The following is a 19,830-nucleotide window of genomic DNA, read 5'->3' as shown; positions in this document are numbered from 1 at the left end:
TACTTAAGCAGACATGGGCCCTAAGGCCATGTCTACTTAAGTATATATATTCTAGGACTCATAGCTACCTTAGAGATCAGTTCTAGATATGGCTGATGTCAAGTCTCCAGAAATTCCCTGATTGGGGAGTTTCAGGGGGCTAATGACAACCTCTTTTCCCCACCTGAATATGAACCAATTAAAAGGAGTCAGGCAGAGATAAAAAATGTTAGCTTTGTTACTCAAATGCTAGGTTGAAGGATGTGGCTTGGGTGTGCAACAGTGGGCTTCATGATATTATACTTGTAATACTGTACTCTTCGATCATGAGGCTCCTACCCTAATTCCAACCACAGCTTCCCTGAGTACTCCCTTGGGACTGCTGGTGGGCAGTTTATATTCTGCCCTCTCCCCAAAGGCTCTGAATTTAGTCAGAATAGCACAATAATTAAATCAACTCCTGGGCAACACTGAACCCAAAGGCTAAAAATCCATCCCCTATTTTATTTCCCATCCCAAAATATGACTAGCCACCCTGACCAATATAGCTTATCAGGTATTTTGCAATGAGATTAAATGAAATATTAACATGCTTCAGTAATGTCAACCAGAAAGATCTGCTCTAAAAATTGAATATAAGTCCTCTCCATGTTATGAAGTTCCTGGGGGAAATGTTAAGTCCTAGGAGTAAATCCTCTTGTAAGTTAAAGTCCAAAGAAATCAAAGTCCAAAATTATTAAGGTAAAGGGCAAAATCAAATATTTTTGCCTTGAAGTTAAAGTCCAAAATTCTTAAGTAATAAAATCCTCCCCATTTTCTTTGGTTAGTTTCATATTTCTGTCTGCAATTTAAGAAGGAACAGAATTGCCACTACTGCTTCCGCTTGCACCGAAATGTGTACTGTTTCAGAGCCTGGAGCTTTCTGGGACCTGGTAAGGTAGAATTGCTAGGCATGTAACAGCAGCAGTTTTGCCATCTGGCAGCTCTCCATTTGGAGAGTCAGTCTTTAGGTAGGTGTAATTGTTCTCAGTTCTCATGGACTGTTGCTAAGAAATTCCTTTCCCTGTGTCTCATCAAATAGACCTATATAGGACCAATATGATAAAAAGGTATATCTTGCTTAGAACAATTTGTTTTTTTTGTTCTGTTTTTTTCGTCTTTCTTCAGAGAAATAGTAATAATGTGAGCCAGAGTGGAGGGCTATATGAATGGGTACCAAGCACTGGCCTGTCATTGACTTTTTTCCCCCACAGGCATCCCAGCTACAAACAGGAGTATCTTTGACAACTCTCGTGACCTTTGTGGACATTACCCAGAAGCCAGAGTCTCCAAGGGGCCAGCCCAGAGTGGACTGGAAATTGCCATTTGACTTCTTCTTTCCCTTCAAAGTGGCATTCAGTAGCGGAATAGACTCTCAAAAAGGCTCAGTCTTTCCCATCCTTACAATGTGTCTCTTACTACATGGGGTTCTCAACCTAGACACTAAGTGAAGAAAGGAGAAAACTCAGACTTCAGTTTTCCCCATGGGAAGCTCTGAGGCAGCCTACTTATCTTGGCTAAACAGATTCTCACCTGCTCATTATCTGAGGAGAGCATTTAAGAAAATAGAGGATCTAAAGGAAGGAATCTTTGTAAAAGGTGTTTAGAAAAGCAATAGAAGTACTTTATTCATCATAGCTCTCTGTTTAGGGCTCTTCAGACCAGCAGCAATACACCTTCTCAAGCAGAGAAGACAAAGAGCCCTTCCTCCAGCCCTTCCAGTTGTGTTGTACCTGACTGAAGGTTTGGAAGGTCTTCATCCATCTGCTCACAGGCATACTCCGGCCTAGCACAAAAAGGAACACATTCATGCTGCCAACCAGGGTGAGCGCAGGAATAGCTGCCCTCTGGACCAGAGAAGCTGACTGTTCAGAACTGAAAACTGCTGGCGGTGTATTTTGTCTGGTTCCTCCCCACGCCCTGGGCCACACCCTTTACCCAGGCAAGAGTAGGAACAGCAATTCTTTTTCCTCAGTTTCCAAATAAATGTGGAGTGGAATTCCAGCCTTCTTTTCTACTAGCAAATGACCCTACCACCAATTTCTGCTCTTTCCATCCCTCCATTATGGTGAGGAGAAATAAAACTGAGGGGGAGCTGTTTGTACTAATTCCAGTAGCATAGCAGAAGTCAACTCGGTCTACCTTGTGATTATTTGGTAAGTGTGAGGTTAAAAAAAAAAAAAAAGGAGAAGACTTTCATACGTAGTACTCAAAGGACCAAACCCATTGCTGTCAAGTTGATTCCGACTCATGGTGACCCTATAGGACAGAGTGAGAACTGCCCCATAGAGTTTCCAAGGAGCGCCTGGTGGAGTCGAACTGCCAGCCTTTTGGTTAGCAGCCACAGCACTTAACCACTACGCCACCAGGGTTCCCTTAAAGTAGTACAGTAGCATTCAAATCAGGGGACCTAGGTTCATTTTCTGGAAAATACAGTGTGAAGTCCCCAGTTTTATGATACTGACATTTGTGAGCTCAGCAAGAAATCTTTTTTTTTTTTTTTTGCATAGGATCAATGTAGGCAGGCATGGTTGGGCCCTGCCTAGGTGGCCAATTCAGAGATTCTGGCTTGCAGAGGAAACTAAAAGATAGTTTCCTGTTGTCATTCTTTGGTTGAGAGGAATTGGTTGGGAAATATAACACAAAAATTAGAAAGCAGGAAGTGTAAAAAGACTTAGGCCTTGTTATGGATTGAATTGTGTCCCCCCAAAATATCTATTGTAAACCCTAACCTCCATACATGTGAATATAATCCCATCTGGGAATAGGGCTTGCTTTGTTACTGTATAGCACATGTTTTAAGCCAATCGCTTCTTTTTTTCTATTGCAGTATTGTTTTTTATTTCTTTTAATTATTTTTGTTGTTGAGAAAATACACAGCAGAGCATATACCAATTCAACAATTTCTACATGTACCATTCAGTGATATGAATTACTTTCTTCAAGTTGTGTAACCATTGCCTGTCTTTTCCAAGTTGCCCTGCCCTGATTAACATAAACTCACTACTCCCTAAATTTTCTATCTTATCTTTCCAGTTGCTGTTATCAATTTAATCCCATATACTTAGAGTTTAACAGGGCACAGTGCTCAAGGCAGACATTCTTTACTAGTTAAACCAAACTACTGTTTGATTTTGAGAAGATTTCAGGGGATATTTTTGGTTTAAGGTTTAAAGATTCTCTCAGGGCAATGGTTTTGGGGGTCCAAGCAGCCTCCATAGCTCCATTTCCTCCTCCTCTTCCTGACTTTGCTTCTTGTGTCACTCCAGACAAATAGAGATCAATTGTTGTGCCTTGGATGGCTGCTTGCAAGCTTTTAAGACCACAGGCACTAGCATCAAAGTAGGAGATAGAACAGAAGCTCGTTATTAAGCCAATTAACTGGGTTGTCCCATGAAACCATGACCTTAGACCTCCAAACCACAGAACCAAATCCCATGAGATGTTGGTTGTACATAAGCAGCCTCAGCAGCTACTTTGTTTTTTGGTTGTTGTAAATGTATCACACGACTTTTGCTAGCTCGACTTTTTACAAGTATGCAACTTATTGACAGCAGTTACATCAATGGCTATACAGCCCTACCCCTAATCAATGTGATTCTTTCATCACTGTAAACCAAAACTCAGTACACCATAAGAAATAAACTGCCCCCTTTCCCCTTCCCTCCCACCCCTGGTAACTAACCACTAATAAACTTTGGTCTCTATATATTTGCATGTTGTTATCTTTATATAAATGAAGGCATACGATATTTGTTCTTTTGTGATTGACTTATTTCACTCAGCACAATGTCTTCAAGCTCCATCCATACTGTAGCATGTATCAAGACTTCATTTCTCTTACTGGCTAAGTAGTATTCCTTTGTGTATATGTACTGCACTTTATTTATCTATTCATTAAGCCAATCATTTTTGAGATATAAAAGGAGCAGCTTAGGCACAGAAGGAAGCATAGATTCAGGAAGAGGGATGCCATGCCACATGAACATCACCAAGGAACCAGCAACAGAAACTGAAAAGAAAAAAAGACCTTCCCCTAGAACTGGCACCCTCAGTTCGGACTTCTAGCCGCCTAAACTGTGAGAAAGTAAATTTGTGTTCACTAAAGCCAAGCACTTGGGCTATTTCTGTTATAGCCAAGCTAGATAACTAAGACAGAACTAGAGCAGAACTGCGAGCCCTGGTGGTGCAACGGTTAAGAGCTATGGCTGCTAACCAGACGGTCAGCAGTTTGAATCCACCACCTGCTCCTTAGAAACCCTATAAGGTACTATGAGTCAGAATTGACTCAACAGCAGTGGGTGTTTTGTTTTTTGGTTTGTAATTAAAGCAAAAGTTTGACAGAAGGTAAGTCATTAAATTTAATTGTTTTAAAATTTTAACTCTTTTAAAAAGAATAGAATTTAGCTCCAGCAAAAGTAGTATTGAGTACCTACTCTTTGTGAAATATGGAATCAAAAGGCATAACCCCTCAGCAAGCTGACAGTTTAGTGGGGAATAACTGACAAATGACAGTAGGAAAATAAAAAACTGGTTACCATGAAGTTGATTCTGATTCATGGTGACCCCATGTGTGTCGGAGTAGAACTGTCTTCCATACAGTTTTCCATGGCTGATTTTTCAGAAGTAGATCACCAGACCTTTTTTCTGAGACACTTCTGGATGAACTAAAACTTCCAACCTTTCTGTTAACAGCCGAGCACATTAACTGCCCACTCAGGGACTCCAAAGAATTAAGAAGGTAGTGCTAAAGAATAAGAGAGAAACAAATACCTGTTCATAATTAGCTTGGTCATTGATCCTTAACTGTTCCATTTTACCAAGCATGATGTCCTTTTCTAGCAACTGTTCTTTCCTGATGACGTTTCCAAAGTAAGCAAGACGAAGTCTCACCATTCTCGCTTCTAAGGGTATGGTCATTTCATCTCCTTGTAGCCAATCTTCAAAATGATTCTTTTTCATTTGAATGATTGATAAACATTAGGTGCTCTACTTAATTTCCCTTGAATTTTTTTAAATCCTCTCTAGAGCAATGCAGTAGTCTTAGTTCATTTCCTTTAAAAACTATATTGTAATCATTCAGACTCTATATTGTAATCATTTAATCTACTTCTGAAAAATCAGCCATTGAAAACTATGGCTGTGTTATTCTGACACACGAGGGGTTGCCATGAGTTGGGATTGACAGCAACTAGTGTTGTAATCATGTATTCAATTTAAGGAGCAGGTTTTACTGTAAAGGAGTATGTACAATTTGGATAGAATGAAATTGAAGCCCTGACTGGCTCACTGCAGGTGCAGACAAGTACTCTTATATACTTTCAGTGGGAATCCTGCTTTTAGAGACTACAGTATAAGTTACTCCTTTCAGTAAATTGCCTTGTTTGAGTGAGTTTCTGTTCTTTACAATTAAAACAACTTTTTTTTTTAAGACTAAGATAACTTGTTAGATGCTGTCCTTCTATCTTCTAGACCAATTCTAAATATTCCACTTCATATGTAACTTTCTGATCATGTTCATCCCTATTTCCATTTGCTGGGAGAAAAGTTAAATACCTCCAATCAAAAAGGAATCACTCAATATCCCTTGAAGTCTTCTTAAAACCAAACAATAGCTTAACTAGTAAAGAATGTCTGCCTTGATCACTGTACTCTTTAAAGATCTATATATATATAGGATCAAATTAACAGTAGCAACTTGAAAGATTAGACTGGGAATTTAGGGGGCAGTGAGTTTATGTTAATGGGGAAGGAACAACCTGGAAAAGGAGGGTGCGAATGATTTCACAACTTGAAGAATGTAATCAATGCCACTGAATGGTACATGTAGGAATTTTTGGAATTGTATGTTCTGCTGTGCATATTCTCAACAACAAAAATAAAATGAATTATACAAAATAAGGAATCACTGTTTTTATCATATGCAAGAAAGATACTATGGCTGAATTATTTCCTCGATTTCTGTGCAGGGCAAACTAGCTCATATTTCTGCGTGTGTGAGTGGGCTTTCCCCCCATCCATAGTCACATATCCCACTCCTTTCTCCTTACTGGTGGAGAATATTAGTAACAATAGTAATAAAATTAACAGTAATACAATAAAAATGGAAAATGTATAATGTTAAAGGATTTTCATATTTGATCCTACTTGCCCAGAATTGGAGCCCTTGTGGTACAGTAGTTAAGAGCTAGGCTGCTAACCAAAAGGTCTGCGGTTTGAATCCACCACCCGCTCCTTGGAAATCCTGTGGGGCAGTTCTACTTTGTCCTATAGCGTTGCTGTGAGTTGGAACGGACCACAAGACGACAATGGGTTTTGCCCAGCACTATGTCTGTGCTTATGCATGAACGTGACCTTTGAGGAAAACAAAGGAGAAAGAGAATTAGTGCTATAATTATAACGGTTGACTGGCATTCAGCTTTGGAATAATTCCAATTATCAGGTATTAAATACAATTTTAAAATACATTATTCTTATCTGCCTTTGTTGAATGAGCGTTGGGCTGCACCTACATGACTAGGGGGCAAATCATTCGATTGCTGCACAAAAATGTCCCCATTTAAAAAGAAGTTTGCACGGAATAGGGGCTCTGTAAATATGTGTAAACTGACCCAACCTATTTCTGAGCTGTTACGGGGATATAAACGATCAACAGTGACGGGTACACCGTGTGATATTTACCAGGCACCTTTTCTACCCTTTACTTGCGGAGACGTGAAGTTTACCCAGAAAGCTCGAGCCCCGCCTCCGCAGCGTCTCCAGTGCTCCGGCGGAGGGCAGCGGGGCGGGGCCCGCCACGTGGAGCGCGGAGCGGATTCTTAGAAGGTGCCTACGCCGTTGCCGCGGCGCAGCTCTCGGCTGCCCCTTCGCCTTACGTCAGCAGCGGACCCGCGGCCTGGCTCACGCCAACGTTGCTGACGTAACATCCATTTTGCCGGACGTGGACGGAAGAAAAAGGAGCGTAAGCTGGCGCCGAGAACCGGCCCGGCGTGGCATGCAGGGCGGGCAGCGGGGCTGGGAGGCGGCGGCGGCTGAGCGAGGGCAGCGGCGGCGGCTGAGCGAGGGCAGCGGCTGCGGCTGAGCGAGGGCAGCGGCGGCGGCTGAGCGAGGGCAGCGGCGGCGGCTGAGCGAGGGCAGCGGCGGCTGTGAGGCAGGTGCGCGGCGAGAGACAGGGATGGCTGGGCGCCGGCGCCCCTGCGAGGGCTGAGACGGAGCCCGGGACCGAGGCGGGAGCGCTGCGAGCGGCCTCGTGGGCCGGGAGGGGGCTGCGGGGGCGCGGCGCGGGCAGGTGCGGGGCCGCCCGGGGGTCGGAGCCTGCTGGTGAGTGTGGGGCGGGCGGGAGGACGGAGACCGTGCAGAGGGATGACGGCTGGGGCGGCCAGGGCGCGCTGCAGGGCCCTAGCGCAATCCCATATGCTGGGTCTCCGAGGCCCGGAGGTCTTCAAGCACCCGACTTCCCGGGCTACCCTTGGACACATCTAAATGGAAAAAGTGGTCCAGGTTAGACTCGGAACCTCTGCGGGCCTTTTCTCCGTCCGGGAGTACCGACTAGCTTCCAGTGCACTTGCACTGATGGTGCTGTTATACCCAGGCTTGGAGCTGGCTACTCTACGGGGCCTGTCCTGATACTGTCATCAGAGCCAGGCTCCCTGCACCACTGGGGGATTGGTTCACGACCACCTTTTGCACTATGGCATACAGTTTGTGATAGTTCCTTCCTGGCACATCAGGGCGCACCCACGTTCCCCCCTCCCCTGTCGTGTCCCTTGCTCTCTGAGGTGGCAAGATTTATCATTGGTGCTTTGCCTTTATTAAGTGGAGAGCCATATACCGAGCATGCGTTTCTGGGTGCAGTTGGTTGAGACTGAAGGTCAGTTCTCTACCCACATCAATGAGATAAGGGCTTTCTGTTTAGAACGTTCAAAGAGAAATGTCCTGAGCCAAAACATGGAAACTTTTTTCAACTGGTGACACTGAGTCTAGAGTCACGCACATACACACACCCTTTGCTCCCTAGAATCAGCTGTCTTGCTCTTTGAGGGCATAATAAACTCTGGCAAGATGAACTATCCATTGCTGTGAAGGAGTGGACTTAACGTGGCTGGCTACAGTGTGTTACAGGGGCAGGCCAGGAGGCCTGGTTTCTAGGTCAGTCATCCCTCCCTGACTTAGACACCTCAAACAATTCAGAGCTTTCAATTACTCCCTTGTCTAGAGAGGGATAAACAGTCAACCTTGGTGGCATAGTGGTTAAGTGCTATGGCTGCTAACCAAAAGGTCGGCAGTTCAAATCCACCAGGCACTCCTTGGAAACTATATGGGCCAGTTCCGTTCTGTCCTATAGGGTTGCTACGAGTCTGAATGGACTTGAAGGCAACAGGTTTGTTTTTGTTTTTTTGGTTAAACATAACTTGCAATTATATCCATCAGTGGATAGTTATTGACTTCTTAGTACCCATGACAGATCCTGAAAGAAATCAAAAAAGATTGTAAGACATCATTAGTGCCTGTCTTAGTTATCTAGTGCTGCTATAACAGAAATACCACAAGTGGATGGCTTTAACAAAGAGAAATTTATTTTCTCACAGTCTAGTAGGCTAGAAGTCCAAATTCAGGGCATCGGCTCCAGGGGAAGGCTTTCTCTCTCTTCCAGCTCTGGAGGAAGGTCTTTCTCGTCAATCTTGCCCTAGACTAGGAGCTTCTCTGCGCAGGAACCCCAGGTATAAAGGACACGCTCTGCTCCCGGTGCTTCTTTCTTGATGGTATAAGGTCGCCAACTCTCTGCTTGCTTCCCTTTCCTTTTATTTTGAGAGAGAAAAGGTGGTACAGGCCACACCCCAGGGAAATTCCCTTTATTTTGGATCAGAGAGGTGGCCTGAGTGAGGGTGGTGTTACAATCTCACCCTAACCCTCTCAACATAAAATTACAATTACAAAATGGAGGACAACCACACAATATTGGGAATCACGGCCTAACTAAGCTGATACACATTTTTGGGAGGACATTATTCAATCCATGATATTCCACCCTTTGGCCCCCAAAAAATCACATCCTTGCAACAAGCAAAACATATTCATCCCATCATATCATAGCAAAAGTCGTAATTCCAAGTCCAAAATCCAAGAATTCCTCTTCATCTGTGAAATCTAGAATACAAGTTATCTGCTTCCAAGGGTACAATGGCAGAACAGGCACGAGCTAGACATTTCCATTACAAGTGGGAGAAATTGGAGAGAAGGAAGGCATAACAGGCACCAGGCAAGTCAGCAGAAGACATTATACTAGCCCTCAAGGCTTTGAAAATAATCCTCTGTTCCCTGAGACAATTTACACGATAACCCTGCCCTCCAGCCTCTAGGTATTGGCCACATTCTCCAGATTTTGAGCGGAGGCCCAGCAGCCCTGGACTTCAGCTCTGCCTTCCAGGCCCACTGGGACAGCAGCTGTGCTCCCTTCGCTTTAAGTGTACCATCTTCCTCAACTGTCTGAGTGGTGACTCCACCCTTAGAAACACCAGAGGCCATGGCTCCACCCTTTGAAACCGCTTAGGCCACGGCCATACCTTTTCAGACTGAGGCAGCTCAGCTTCTTGTGTTCCTTGTCTCTTCAGCTTCTGCTTCCTGGTTTCTTGGTTCTTAGGGCCTCATGGCTGCATCTGCCCTGCTGGGGCAAGTGTTCCAAAGCTCTGTAGCTCTGCCAGTAAGTGCCGGAGACACCCCACTCTGCCAGGAAGCCTCCTGCACACAAGCACTCAGCTCTCTAGGTCTGTGGGTCAGCAAGCCTAGGTCCACCAATAAGTGCCTGGAGGCAGCCCACACTGTCAGGAAGCCTCAGGCGCACAAGTGCTCAGCTGTCTCGCTCTGTGTGTCAGCCCCAGTGCCGTCTGGTGCTGGTCTCCTGGTTGTGCTGCTTCTAGTACTTTGCTGTTCCCACTTCTCTGCTGCTGCAGGTTCTCTGCTGCACTGGTCCTCTGCAGCTGTTGCGACTATCCATTCAGTTTCAGAGCTGCTTCCACATTTTAGGTATCTGTTAGTGTAGCATCCCACTCCTGGTACCAAATTCTGTCTTAGTTATCTAGTGCTGCTGTAACAGAAATACCACAAGTGGATGGCTTTAACAAAAAGAAATTTATTTTCTCACAGTCTAGTAGGCTAGAAGTCCAAATTCAGGGCGTAGCTCCAGGGGAAGGCTTTCTCTCTCTGTCAGATATGGAGGAAGGTCTTTCTCGTCAATCTTCCCCTGAACTAAGAGCTTCTCTGCGCAGGAACCCTGGGTCTAAAGAACACGCTCTGCTCCTTGTGCTTCTTTCTTGGTGGTATGAGATCCCCATCTCTCTGCTTGCTTCCCTTTCCTTTTATCTCTTGAGAGAGAAAAGATGGTACAGGCCACACCTCAGGGAAACTCTTTTGCTTAGAAAGATTAAGTAACTTGCCTGAAGGCATGCACCTAGCAAGTGTAGAGCCTGAACCCAAATCCGTCCAACTCCAAAGCCGGCGTTCCCTGTCTGTCATACTGTCAGTGGGAAGTTTCTAATCCAGTTGGGGGAAGCAGCAATAACACATGAACCTGTTAAAAGCTAACATGTAGGATTATATTCTATTTTGAAGGCTAGAGTTGCTTAAAAGGTTTCATGAAGGAGATGGAACTAGAATTTTAGTGTCACTATTTGATTATTTGGAAACCCTGGTGGCGTAGTGGTTAAGTGCTTCAGCTGCTAAGCAAAGGATTTGCAGTTCAAATCCACCAGGCGCTCCTTGGAAACTCTATGGGGCAGTTCTACTCTGTCTTATAGGGTCGCTATGAGTCGGAACCGACTCAATGGCACTGAGTTTTTGGTTTTGGCATTTGATTATTTTACCTTTTTGACTCTTCTGTAGGTATTTTGGAAACACTGGTGGTGTAGCGGTTAAGTGCTACAGCTGCTAACCAAAAGGTAGGCAGTTCAGATCTACCAGACACTCCTTGGAAACTCTGTGGGACAGCTCTGCTCTCCTATAAGGTCGTTATGAGTTGGAGTTGACTTGAGGGCAGTGGGTTTGGTTTTGGTTTTTATAGGTATTTTGGGGAATTGACATGTATTCAATTGTTTAGCAACAGTTATCGAAGGAATTTATATAAGCAGCAAACAGGCTATAGGCTCATATCCTGTTGCAGTGTTAGGCACATAATTTTCTCTTGGGACTTTCCAGAGAATAATAAACACTGAAGTCAACAACAATAGCGCTTAACCCTTCTATTCCTTACTAGACACCATATCTTTTGCAACAGATGTACCCTCCCAGTCTCTCCAGGCCTGCACCTTTGTGCAGTATATAATGTTTAGAGCAGTATACTCCACTCTTTTTTTTTTCTCTTCACTGTAGGTCTAAATGATAGTCTTTTGAGGCACCTTTTAATATGTCAACCAATACACAGAGAGAAAGTTAAAGGCGGTGGGGAGGGAGCGCAAGCAAAGAAGACACAGTGTTTTTCTTATCCTGTGAAAACAGCAATCTCCCTGTAGCATAATAAGAGCTACAGTGGTAATGGATTATCCTCTGTATGTATATAGAAAGGTGTCCCCTACTTTTCTGTAAAATGAACTATTCTTTTTTTAAAGCCTCAAGTTTGACCCAGGGTGAAAAAACTGCCAATAACCACCAGCTCGTCAACTCTGAGGTTTCTAGCCACGTACTCCTCTTCCACAGGATGTTCCCACAGCCATTTAAAATGTCAGCCTTTTGCAGGCATCTCCACCCCACCAACCCCAGCGACTCAAGACTGTCCTTTAAATTTCTGTGGGCATCAGGAAGAAAGACAAAGCAGCAGCCTCTGGCCTTTCCTCTTTCTTGTAGCTCACAAGGATCAAACCAACATTTCACGTATGTGGGTTATAGGATTCTCTGGGGAAGTGATAGCAGGAAGGTGGAGATGGCTGCCGAATCTGTTACTGGAGATCCCCTAATGGTATAGGAATTGTAGTTAAGATTTAGTATCAGTACACGAATACTGGACCTTAAAGATTTCTTTGTCACTCAGAATATTCATAACCCTTAATTGTTGTTTGCTTGCGTATGAACTAAGGAGATCCTAGAAAAGGAAAGGAGTCCCTGCGTGGCACAAATGATTAAGTGCTGGACTACTCACCAAAAAGTTGGCAGTTCAAACCCACCCAGGGGTGCCTTGGAAGTAAGACCTAGTGATCCAGTTCTGAGAGGTCACAGCCTTGGAAGCAGGAGCAGTTCTCCTCTGCACACATGGGGTCACCATGAGCCGAAATCAGCTCGATGGCAACTAACAACAATAGGAAAGGAAGGGCTAGCGTTGGAACCTGAGACAGAGCCATTTGTTCTTTCTCTCTTTAAAACAGAGGTGGCCGTTTCTATAAAACAGAGAAGTTTGGAGCAGGAAGGATAAGCCTTTACTCTGAGAGTGAAGGAAAAGAAAATAATTTATTATTATTTTTATGTATTCTGCAGATACTTGGATCAGCCATCACATCTCAGCATGTTGAGTCAAGTTTACCGCTCTGGGTCCCAGCCCTTCAACCAGCGTCTCCTGCCCTGGGTCCGATCCACAGCTGCCTCCAGATCTAGTATGTACCATAGGAAACTGATAAGTATGTGGGAAGTTTGGTAGTCAGTGTATTTCAACCAAGATTTTAAAGGAGGAAAAACAAGTGCTTTGGTGGAATTGAACATAGTCGGTTAGCAAGGAGGCAGCCTGTTGGTGACCTATCCCAATGTTTGTATTTATCAATGAAGTGTTACCTATATTCATTCTCCAAAATTTTTTACAGGCTATTTTTGTTTACTGCTGTCTTTTTTATACTTAAGTTTTTTATTTTTAGATGATTATAGATTGACTTGCTATATAAGAAATAATGCAGAGAGATCCCTTGAACTTTTATCCAGCTTTCCTCAATGGTAACATCTTATAAAACTCTAGTACAGTGTCACAACAATCAATATTGACATGGATACAGTTAAGATACAAAACATTTTTATCACTACCAGGATCTTTCCTGTTGCCCTTTTGCCATCACCCGTAGCCCTTGGGGGAACCATTAATCTGTTGTCCGTTTTTATTTTGTAATTTCAAGAATGTTGTATAAATGGTATCATACAGTATGCAACTGTGAATATGTAACTTAACATAATTCTCTGAAGATTCATCCAAGTTTTTGTGTGTGTCAGTGTTTCATTCCTTTTTATTACGGGGTAGTATTCAGTATTAGGAAACCCTGGTGGCGTAGTGGTTAAGTGCTATGGCTGTTAACCAAAGGGTAGGCAGTTCGAATCCGCCAGGCGCTCCTTGGAAACTCTCTGGGGCAGTTCTACTCTGTCCTATAGGGTTGCTATGAGTCGGAATCCACTCGACAGCACTGGGCACTGGGTTCAGTGTTATGGATGTACCACAGTTAGTAGTAACTATTCACCCATTGAAGGACATCTGGGTTATTTCCATTTTTTGGCTGTTATGATTAAATCTACTGTGAACATTGTGTGCAGGATTTTGTGTAAACATATTTTTTATTTCTTTGGGGTAAATGCCCAGGAGGGTGGTTGCTGAGTTGTATGATAACTGCAAGTTTAGTTTTATAAGAAACTTCCAAACTGCTTTTGCAGAGTGGCTGAACCATTTTATATTCCCACCAGCAATGTATGAGTGAGCCAGGGTCTCTTCATCTTCACCAGCGTTGATATTGTCACTGTTTATTTTAGCCATTCTGATAGATGTGTGGTGATTTCTCATACTGGTTTTAATTTGCTTTTCTCTAATGTCTAATGATGTTGAACATTTTTTTCACATGCATATGTATCATCTGTATACTGTCAATGAAATGATTATGTCTTTTGCTCATTTCTAATTGGATCGTTTTTTTACTATTGAATTTTGAGAGTTCTTTATATCTTCTTGGAGACCTGGTGGCGAAGTGGTTAAGAGCTTGGCTGCTAACCAAAAGGTTGGCAGTTCAAATCTACCAGCTGCTCCCTGGAAACCCTGTGGGGCAGTTCTACTCTGTCCTGTAGGGTCGCTATGAGTTGGAATTGACTCAACAGCAATGGGTTTGGTTTGGTTTTGGTTATATCTTTTCGGTATTAGCCCTTTGTCAGGTATGTCAGATGTGTTTTCTCCCAGTCTATAGCTTGTTGTTTCATCCTCTCAACAGAGTCTTTTGCAGAGCAAAGTTTTTTATTTCGGTGAGGTCCAGTTTGTCCGTTTATGGATGTGCTTTTCCCATCAAGTCTGAGAACTGTTTGCATAGCTCTAACCCTGAAGATTTTCTCCTGTTTTTTCCTAAAAATTTTTTGGTTTTATATTTAAGTCCGCGATCCATTTTGAGGTAATTTTTGTATAAGGGGTGAGGTATAGGTCAAGGCTTTTTTTTGTCTCTGGATATCCAGTTGTTCCAGCACCATTTGTTGAAAATGTTCATGAAGTTTTAAGTTGGCTGTTGCCTTGATGACACCTAAATCTTATCAATAATCTCTCTCCAAACCTCATTGTAAGATGACTTCCTTCTGGAAAACTTCTTTTCCCCATTCATGTAAAGACGAAATAGAGTGTAAGGGTTAAAAGTTCAGGGTCTGTAGCCAGGGTCCTTGGATTTAAAACTAGCTCCATTACTAGCTAAGTAACTCAGTGACTTAAAACAACTATCTGTTTAGGTCACAGTTCTGTGGGTTGGTATTTTGGGCCAGGCTCAACTGCCCAGTGGTTCTGTCTGTGTCAGCTCTCAGATTGGCTCAGGGCTGGTCATTGGGGACCAGAGTTAGCAGAGAGACCACAGTCTCTCCTCCTTCAGCACATGAGCTACACTGGCCAGGTATCAAGCCTCAGTTGCCTGCACGGAAGGTGAGAATTCTTGCTGCTGCACAATTCTTAACATGTTTTCTTGTAGTCTACTAAAATGGCTGTTTGAGCTCCAGCTGTCATATCCATGCTCCAGGCGGTAGGATGGATGAAGGGAAGAAGGAAACACTTACTGTCTTTTTAGGGAACCTTCCTAGAAGTCCCAAATAACATTTTCACATGTATTTCATCATATAGCCATGTCTAGCTGATCAAGAAAGGTGGGAAATGTAGTCTTGACAGGTAGCAGTATGCCAGCTAAAACCCAGGGATATGGTCATTTGTGATACAACTGATGAGTGAGTAATTTGTGGAACCCATGAGAAGTTGTAAAGGGGTTCCATGCCTGACATTCAGTTCTTACTGCCTTACTTTTGACTCTATGCAGATATCTTTTCAGCTTTGTGATCAAGAGCATTGTTTTTTGCCTCCTTAGAGGTGTTCCTGGGTGGTACAAATGGTTAAGTACAGGACTAGAATCCAAAAGATTGGCAGTTCGAACCCACCCAGAAGCACCTTGGAAGAAAGGCCTGGCAGTCTGCTTCTGAAAGGTCACAGCCTTGAAAACCCTATGGAGCACAGTTCTACTCTGCACACTTGGGGTCTCTGCAAGTCAGAATCAACTCAGCGGCAACTGGTTAAAGAAATCTTGTACAGTGTTGCAAGAAGAAGAATCAAGAGAGTATTACTTAGGTGTAGATGTCCAAAAGGTTAGAAGGAAATTATCTGAATTCAGCATTACTTTTCCTTCAGAAAGCTCCCTAGTTCCTTTTATCATTGTTCCAGGCATGTGGATCCATGCTGCCACGTCAGGGAGGAAAACTAGGTGGATTGGTTACGATTTTTATTATGCCTGCTGATAACTTTGCTCTTCATCATCTTTGCTAGTCAGACTCTTCCTCCATTTATAGTGGCGTGCTTTCTTTAATTTTATCAATAATATATCAAAATATATTATACATATTATGTATTATATACTACAATTTTTAAATAATACTTTTCTTAAATTTTAGTAATTTTTCTGATTCTGTAAACAGTGCATCTTTATTGCATAAATTTGGAAAATGTAGAAAAGAAGAAAATTTAAATCACCCATAATCCTATCAAGATAAAATGGTAATGTGTTGATTTGTTTTCTTCTTTTTTGCCTTCTACATGTGGGCATGTATATGAAACCAATGCATCACAAGCATTTTCCTATGTTATTAAAAATTCTAATAGTGTTAATTAGTTTTTCTCCTTTTTTGGACATTGACTCTGCCTCTGATTCCTCCTATTGTAAATAGCACTCTGATGAACAGCCTTCTGATAAGTCTCCTTGTCCCCATCTTTGATTAGTTTCTTCAAGTAAATTTTTGAACATAAAATTGCCGGATCAAAAGAGGTGCACATTTTTAAGGTTTTTGATATATGTTGCCATCACGTCTTCAGGAAAGACTTTAGTTTACACTCTCACCAGCAATGTTAGAATATGCCTCTGACCTGTGTACTGGATATGAACTCCTACACAGTAAGAGATAACATAAGCTAGGTGTAGCTTCTGATATATTGTTTTTACTCAGTTAATAGTAACAAAGCTATTTGTGGTGGCTGAACTGTTTGCTTTGTGCATGCATCTCTATATTGAAATATTAGATGGTGTATTTCATTTTTCCCCCTCATATTTGACTTTATTTGGGGCTTACAGATCGTGTCCAGCCCTCAGCTGTCAGCCACGTTCGTTCTTGGAGCAACATTCCCTTTATCACCGTCCCTCTCAGTCGTACACATGGCAAGTCCTTTGCCCACCGCAGCGAGCTGAAACATGCAAAGAGAATCGTGGTGAAACTTGGAAGCGCCGTGGTGACCCGAGGGGATGAATGTGGCCTAGCACTGGGGCGCCTGGCATCTATTGTTGAGCAGGTAATTGCCAAGATGGGAAATTCTGCTGAACTAAAACAATACAGGATTTTTACATTGTTGGATCTGCCTTTTTGGCTTATAAAAATATTCTTGATTTTAGCACGATAGATTTAACCCAATCCGGAAACTCCCAGCGCAGGTGCCACTGGGAAATGATGTCCCAAGGCAAGGAAAGAGATGGTCAAGGGGTAGAGTTGATTTCATGTGGTTCATTCTTCAGGCTTCTTAGTGATACCGAGATGTAGAAGTCGGTGGTTCTTAATTCTGGCTGCATATTAGAATTCTCTGAAGAGCCTGGAGGTGCCTGGGCTTCACAGCAGACCATTTAATAAGTATCTCTGGGGATGGAGCCCAAGTAGTTGTGATTTTAAAGTTCCTCAGATCACTTTAGTGTGTAGCCAGAGTTAAATATCCTGATGAATGCATATAACTATTGAGGTTTTTTTTTTTTTTTTTTTCTGTTCTCGTGGGTTTTTTCTTTTAAATTACCCGATAATCTTGAAATAAATATCAGCTGTCATTGCAAAGATATCCTAAGTTCAGATATTAGAAAGGACTTACCAGGCTCCCCAGAGCATATTCATGTAAGATTTTTATTTAAGGACAAAGGATAGAGCACAGGAAGAGAGAATGCAAGCAAGCCTTGGCAGTCCAAGAGACATCCTACGAGCGAGCTACTAGGGTCCTGATTTACACACGAGCCACACTGTCTCCAGATTGAATCACCAAGATCTTAAAAGGAATTTTGGCTTTGGGATAGCTTAAAGCAGAATTTGCCAGTCATGTTTTTATGCAGTCAAGCCAGGCTGACTGCAAGCTATCAATAAAGAAACTGACCTTGGGGGTCGGCAGGGGAGTTTTGAACTTCAGACATCACATCATAATCCCACTGCCTTTATCTTGGGCAAGAGGGATCAGCAGACTTTTTCTGAAAAGGACCAGGTAGTAAATATTTTAGACTTTGTAGGCCATACAGTCTCTTATTCAACTCTTAAGCAGCCATAGACAATACATAAAGCATGGATGCATTCCAGTAAAACTTTATTTACAAAAACAGGTAATGGTCTAGATTTGCCCTTAGGGCTGTAGTTTGCTAACTGCTGGCCCAAAGTAAAACACCAGACATCCAGGCATCTCCAGAGATAGAATTTTTCCAGTCTAACAGTAGATGAACTCTGTCTTCCATAACCATGTTTCAGATTTTTTAAACAGCATTCCTGAGGAATTGGTACTGGGAAACTGCTAACCTGAAATGTGGTGGAATTTATTTATATTTCCTGTAGTAAGCAATTATTATCAAAGTCCACCTCCCAGATTGAGTCCACTGGGGTCTATACAATTTAACAAATACTTATCTAGGGGCCACATTGTGGAAGGCATAAAACCTCTGTCATCTCTGCCCTTGGAGGCCAGAATAGACTCCCAAAATAATTGGTAATTACTCGAGACAATAAATATCCAAATTGATGGTGACCGATGGGTCCAAAAATGGGAAAGTCAAATGGGTGTGATTGTTCGTGGGGCTTCCTAAAAAGAACTAGGACTCAGCCTGGGGCTGGTTGACTGGTAGGATTTTTGTCAACAAAGAGGAAAGGCTCCACATGACTAAGCACTCAGTGTGCGTGATGTCCTGGAGCTGTGCAGCCTGGTGGTTCTGGGGAAGGGACAGGCTCTGGAAGTGGATTCCAGATGGGGAACAAAGACAAGAATGAGTGTAGCATGCTGGTGGACCAGGGAGGAGGGTGGAAAAGAAAGTGGATTATTCCATTTAGGCAGGGCCCAGAAGCCAAGGAGAGGAGTTGGGGTTTTATCTCAAAAACAGATCGAAGATTTTGAGTAGAGGAGAAACATGATGAAAACAGTGGGGAGAACCTGGCAATGGTTCCCCTAGGTTAGCAGTTTCTCTGTTTGCGGTTCCCCTTCTAACAGTGGACCCAGAGGCCTAGATCAGGGCCGAGCCTAATAGCAGAGTCAACCATCTTGTCCAAGAGTATCTGGATCGTGTTCGATGGACTCAGGAGCCAACTTAAAGTGGCTTCTGCTAGCCAAAGATGGGACAGTTTGAACATCAACAGAGATAATTACTGCAGTGATTTTAAACACGTGAAATATGCTCAAATCCACAAGCGCATAATGATATTTTTTTTTTTTTTTTTAAAAAAAACCTCATTGGTCATCTTTGCAGGATAGTAAAAGACCGTTTCATTATTTTGAGAACTGATAAAGGGAAAAAACAAGCATTTGCCCTACTTTCATATACAAACTGTACATCAGGTAACCAAATATCTGATGAAGGAAAGTTCCTCTTTAGGAAATTATTCTAGCCTTTAAGTGAAAAAGGAAGGATTGAATTAAAATATCAGAATTTCACAACCACTAATGAATTAGTGAGGAGCCCTGCTGGCACAGCCTTGGAAGCCCTTATGGGGCGATTCTACTCTGTCCTATAGGGTCACTATGAGCCAGAATTGACTTGAAAGCAACGGGGTTTTTTGTTTGTTTTGAAGGCATTGAGGGACCTTGATAATGATCAGCAGCAGCCCCTAACACCTCCAAAAGAGACAGCCAGGAATTATGTAGCCCCTTACAGGACATGGACAAGACAGCCTAAACAGAGTTCAGCCAAAAAACAGATGAAGCCTCTGTATCTAACACCAGTTTACAGGAATAGAGAACAGGGTTAAACAATACCAGAGGGACGCAGTCAGCAAAATCCAGACAGGGAAACCCTAAAGGGTAAACCAGTTTCTTTTAACAAAAAAAATTACAAGAGGAAGAAATGATGGAGCTGGGCCTGACGATTAAGAGACTTAAGGGACACTTCAGTTAAGTGCAGTGTATGGGCTTTGTGTATATCTGAATTCAAGCAAGCTAAAAAAGGGGAGGAAATGTGAGCACTGACTGGATATTTACTATTAAAGAATTGAACTTCAAAAAAATAATACTGGTCTTATGAGTGTATACGTATTTATTCCCTGTCTTTTAGAGAGTCCTGTAGATAATGTGATACAGGGGCGGTGCAGATGATTAAGTGCTCAACCACTAGCCAAAAGATTGGCAGTTCTGACCCACCC

At 42.8% G+C, this 19,830-nt stretch overlaps 3 protein-coding genes across 9 annotated transcripts in view; 2 read left to right on the top strand and 1 right to left on the bottom strand.

Annotated features, from left to right (window-relative positions):
• Positions 1-4,584, top strand: part of TCTN3 (tectonic family member 3) — a 28,251-nt gene extending 23,667 nt beyond the window's left edge. For 2 of the 3 annotated variants that reach the window (XM_049854622.1, XM_049854621.1), the window contains exon 14: positions 1,233-1,753. In XM_049854622.1, the coding sequence (XP_049710579.1) occupies positions 1,233-1,469 (237 nt within the window). In that variant the 3' untranslated portion in view covers positions 1,470-1,753. Of the gene's footprint in view, positions 1-1,232 lie in introns of all 3 variants that reach the window. The other variant, XM_049854623.1, reaches the window with a different exon arrangement.
• ENTPD1 (ectonucleoside triphosphate diphosphohydrolase 1) overlaps positions 1-4,647 on the bottom strand; it is a 221,107-nt gene extending 216,460 nt beyond the window's left edge. For both annotated transcript variants that reach the window (XM_049854625.1, XM_049854631.1), the window contains exon 1: positions 4,557-4,647. The gene's annotated coding sequence lies outside the window, so the exon portion shown is untranslated. The remainder of the gene's footprint in view (positions 1-4,556) is intronic.
• A 2,328-nt stretch (positions 4,648-6,975) lies between these two features.
• Positions 6,976-19,830, top strand: part of ALDH18A1 (aldehyde dehydrogenase 18 family member A1) — a 43,079-nt gene continuing 30,224 nt past the window's right edge. For 2 of the 4 annotated variants that reach the window (XM_049855221.1, XM_049855218.1), the window contains exons 1-3: positions 6,976-7,172; positions 12,478-12,593; positions 16,542-16,756. In XM_049855221.1, the coding sequence (XP_049711178.1) occupies positions 12,506-12,593; positions 16,542-16,756 (303 nt within the window). In that variant the 5' untranslated portion in view covers positions 6,976-7,172; positions 12,478-12,505. Of the gene's footprint in view, positions 7,173-10,898; positions 10,953-12,477; positions 12,594-16,541; positions 16,757-19,830 lie in introns of those variants that run through there. The other 2 variants (XM_049855219.1, XM_049855220.1) reach the window with 2 other exon arrangements.

Source organism: Elephas maximus, chromosome 16 (genome assembly GCF_024166365.1).
Source record: "Elephas maximus indicus isolate mEleMax1 chromosome 16, mEleMax1 primary haplotype, whole genome shotgun sequence".
Taxonomy (NCBI): Eukaryota; Metazoa; Chordata; class Mammalia; order Proboscidea; family Elephantidae; genus Elephas; species Elephas maximus.
Note: the sequence above shows the minus strand (reverse complement) of the source record. Positions and strands in the feature narration are given on the sequence as shown.